The sequence below is a fragment of the Atta colombica genome, unplaced genomic scaffold, assembly GCF_001594045.1.
Source record: "Atta colombica isolate Treedump-2 unplaced genomic scaffold, Acol1.0 scaffold27, whole genome shotgun sequence".
In the NCBI taxonomy this organism is placed as follows: domain Eukaryota; kingdom Metazoa; phylum Arthropoda; class Insecta; order Hymenoptera; family Formicidae; genus Atta; species Atta colombica.
The window spans coordinates 3,075,985-3,080,571 of record NW_017259370.1 but is presented as its reverse complement, the minus strand read 5'-3'; the positions used below and the strand labels follow the sequence as shown (position 1 = coordinate 3,080,571).

Genomic DNA, 4,587 nt, shown 5'->3' with positions numbered 1-4,587 from the left:
CACACACACACACACACACACACACACACACACACACACACACACACACACACACACACACACACTAACACACACAAAATTTTTTGAAAAATAAAATAGCATCTTACCGAAACGTTTCTCTAACGCGGCTTGAAGTTCTTCTTCTTTGTCATGCAACTGAGCTTGAAACTCTTTCACCAGTTGCTTCAACCTCATGCCTTGTTCCTCCTCGCTGGTCTTCAACTGTTCCCTCAGTTGATTGGTTTGCGATCTTAGTTCATTATTTGCAAGTTGCATCTGCGTCTCTTTCGCTTGGAATGTAATCAACGCTTCATCGAGCTGGGCCTCTAATCTCTTATTCTCTTCGCGCAACGTGTCACTGATGAGTTGGCCCTTCGCGTCTTTGTCCTTACGGATAATTTCCAATTCTTTCTTTAACGCATCGTTTGTCCGAATGAGAGAATTAATTTCTGACTGTAAACCGGTGATCTTTTCTTCCGCTGACGCGAGCGAATTTCTCAGTGAGTCTGTACCCTTCCTCCTTTCATCGATTTCGAGCGAAAATCGTTTTAAATTTCCAATCTCTTGTGACATGTTGGATATTTTATCTTCCAATAATTTTATCTCGGCGTCTTTCGCCATCAATGTATCTTTCAAGGCGCCCACTTCCGGCGACGAATTTTTCGCGGACTGCAAAGCTTCAATCTCCGACTGCAGTCTACTATTTTCCATACGTAGGACCTCTAAACTAGATATCTTAGACTGTAAATTATTTACATGAGTTTGCAACTGCATGCTGCTAGATTTTACTCTTTCTAACTCGGCAATTCTGTCCTTAAGAATTTTTTGCTCGGCAATCAATATGTTGTTCTCCGAACGTATTGCCTCTGCGCCAGAATTCCTTTGGATTAAATCATTAAGTTCTAATTTCAGCTTTTTATTCTTTTCTTCCACGTCTTTAATTTTTTTAACTTCATCTCTTAGCGTCCTCAATTCTGCACAAAGCCGCAAATTCTCTTCCTTCATGACGTTACCGTTTGTCATAGCTGTACCTAATTCGGAAATTTTATCCTTCAACTCGACATCCCTCTCATCAAGTTTTCCTTTAATTTCTTGTGATTCTTTTTCACTCATCACTAATCTCTCATTTAATGAATTCAATTCCGCATCTTTACGTTCTAATTGCGCACTAACATTACTTAATTCATTGCTTAAACGTTCTGCCTTCTCACTTTGATTGTTGAGCTGAGATTTATAGGATTCCATGTAATTCTTCACTGTTTTCCGCAATTCTTCAATCTCCTTCTCATAATCTGAGATTTTCTGCTTCAGAGCCTTATCATTTTCGCAAAGCTTCTGATTACGGCTCAGAAGATCGTTTTGCTGATCTTTCAGATCTTTGTTTTCCAAGGTAATCGTCACAAGTTGAGAATTTTCTAATTTCAGCGACTCTATCTGTTTCTCGAAAGTTTCCAACATTTTGGACATTTCTGCCTGCCGAGTCTTTGATTGATCAAGCTCAGCTTTTATCTCCTCAATTGTTTTACTTTGTCGTTCTTTAACAGTTTTCATCTTTTTCAATTGTACGAGTTTCACGTTTATTGTTTCCTGTAATGCCTTGTTATTCTCCATTAATTCAGTAGTTTCTTTCGCGTGATTTTCCCTCGTCGCTTGGTACTCAGCTTCCAAGTTTAAATACTTCCTCACATGTTCCTCGATTGTCTGTATATGACTGTCGCATGTGGATTTTAAATGGGCGACATGCTCTTCTTCGCTTGCTAGTTTCTCATCGCGAATTTTTATCTCACCCTCTTTTTCAGCCAGATCCTCCTTCAAGCGAGCGATTTCTAATCTCGAGGCGTACAGCTCTTTTCGCAACGTATCTTGATTGCTGTTTTCCGATTTGAACAAATTAATGACTTCAGTCGCCTCACGTAACTTCACGTTCAATTCATCTATCTTTTTAAAAGCATGACTAGCCTGCGCATGTTTTTCCCTTAAATCGTCAATCTCAACAGATAACGCATGATTTACAGATTCAAGGTTCTCTAATGTCCTCAGTCGTTCTCGTAGAACCTTAATTTCTTGTTGTGATTGCGTTAATTTGTGTGATGCCACTTTCAGATCGTGAATTTTAAAATTGAGATTATCGATCTCTGCTATTAATTTGTTATTCGTCGTATTAAGTTCATCGTATTGGTTACTCTTCAGCATCATCTCTTTCAGTCGTTCGTTACTTTTCCTCAATTCCGCTTCTAGTACGAATTTGTGATTCGCAACTTGCACAAATTCTGATTGCAAGTCTGTCTCTTTGAGTATAAGCTGTTCTTGATCTTTTATCTTCGAACGCAATTCATCTATTTCGGATCTCAGTGTTATATTCTCTTCTTCGAATTTTGTAAAAGATGTGGCAAGAATCACGCTCACGTCCAATATTTTGGCCTTTTGATTTAAGAACTCCTCTGCAACGACATTTTTTACAACCATACAATCCTGCTTTAAACGATGTATACAATCGTTATAATAAATAAGACGATTTATAAAATCGCTTCTCTCTTTTTTCAGTAAATTTATAACTGAACTATCTGCTTGAACTTTGTTTTTAAAGTCATCGATCGTAGATTTGCAAAGCTCGAACTCATTTTGTATCGCGCTTAATTCGATTGTTTTATTCTCCAATTCTTCTTGTAGCTCTGAAAACTTTTCTAATTTATCATTCAGCGATATGATTTCTGCTTTCTGTTCGGTCAATTTATTCTTAGCTTCTTCGAGCATGCCCGTGTATTGTTGCACCTTTTTATTATAATTTTCGCACACCTGATCCCTATCGATCAACGCGATTCTCATGTTCTCCAATTCTTTGTCAACGCTTTGTACTGTCGTTTGCAGTTTCTCAATCGTCGAGTCAGCGTCTTTTTGTCTTTCTTCTGCGATAATCTTGTGTGCTTGATATTCTTCCCTCAGATCCGAATATGTGGTCTTCCAAGCAACCAGTTCACTTTGTATAGATGTTCTATCGTATTTATATTCTATATTTTGTTTTTCCATTTCGTCCAATTTATCTTGTAGTTCTTGTAACTCGATTTCTTTTTCTTTTAAACGAACCGTTATTTCGTCTAGTTTATTCTCGTCTTCTGTTTTAATCTTTTCACTATGATCGACTTCCTTGTGATGTTTTATTCCCACTTGTTGCATAGATTTTATTGCTTCAATTTTCTCTATTGCATTTTTATCCGAATCAGTGTGCAAGGATTTTAGTTCACTCAAATCGGCCTTATATCTCGCTACTGCCTCGTTTAAATTTTCTTTATCTTCCGTCACATATTTCAGGTCGATTCGCAGCTGTTTAATTTGTTCCTCTTTCTCCTCGAGTTCTCTGTGTACGGAAAGTTTATTTTCAGCTAACGAAATCGCTGATTCTTCCTCACGTTTGTGCAAAGTATCTATTTGCTCAGTCAGTTTTTCAATCTGGATACGCGCCGCACTCAGTTCACTTTCCGTAACGTTGATTTTCTCGGCAGTGGAATTCTTTAGCGTCTCATGATCGTTCTCCAAAATATTCTTCTCCTTCATCACATCCAAAAATTTCTCCTTATTACGTTTTAAGGATTCCTTGTACTTCAAAACGAGACTTTCCAGCTTTTTTAGCTTATCCTTTAACTGAGTATTTTCTATCGATAGCGCATTAGTCTCGTCATTAGTTTCATTTGCCAAATCGATTAGGTTTTCTTTAGAACTCTCCTTTGGTTGAGCCTCTTCCAACACTGAATTGTCTAAAATTGGTCCGCTTGATTGTAACAATTTTATCTTTGTATTCAATGTATTTATGATGTGATCTTTTTCTTCTATATCATTCCTCAGTACATCCTCTAAGTGTGCTTTCGCTTGTTGTTCTAATTGACATTGCTCCTTTAGGTCGGTTATTCTTCTTAGAACCTTGTCTTGTGTTTCAACCAATACAGATTCCAGCCTGGATTTCACTCTGTCCAATTCGCGATAGTGTGTAGCCAGATCCGTATATCTACCGCGATACTTGTGATATTTGGTTTGCACCTTTTTGTAAGCGGAATATAACTGATCCTTCGTAACTCTATCAAGATGAGGACTGATATTATCGTCCATTTCGCTAGCCGACTGATCTATATCCGACTGCAAAAGCAAAACTATCAGAATTGTCAGAGAGAAGCTATCTGCCAATAGGCATTTATAAGTGACAAACCTGTAAATGATAAAGATTCGGAGGACTCTCGTACATTGGAAACAAAGAGGACGCGTCACTGGTGATACTACTCACTGAAGATCGTCTCGAGACCTCCATACGATTCGGAGACGGCGACATCAGGTCAACATTTTGGAAACTATGCTTCACTGGAGTATTCTTTGGCGTTTCTGCAAAATAAAAAATTCAGTACTGTCACCAAACTGTTCTGTACAGAACATATATAATATATACAAGGTAATACTGCATATATATATAGAATTATTTACAAAAGAAGTCTGTCCTTTTTAGCTGAACTTTATTTTTTCTCTTTTTCTCTAATGTAAAGAGAAAAGAAGGAAAGATATGTTATGCAAGTTCAACTTGTTCAAAAAGAACAGGCCTAAAGT

General features: G+C 37.6%; 1 protein-coding gene across 1 annotated transcript in view; it reads right to left on the bottom strand.

Moving 5' to 3' along the window:
• LOC108689337 (golgin subfamily A member 4-like) overlaps positions 1 to 4,587 on the bottom strand; it is a 12,016-nt gene that overhangs the window by 6,790 nt on the left and 639 nt on the right. The window contains exons 3-4 of the mRNA XM_018196071.1: positions 4,199 to 4,368; positions 108 to 4,128 (exon numbers count right to left, since the gene is read on the bottom strand). Of these exons, the coding sequence (XP_018051560.1) occupies positions 108 to 4,128; positions 4,199 to 4,368 (4,191 nt within the window). The remainder of the gene's footprint in view (positions 1 to 107; positions 4,129 to 4,198; positions 4,369 to 4,587) is intronic.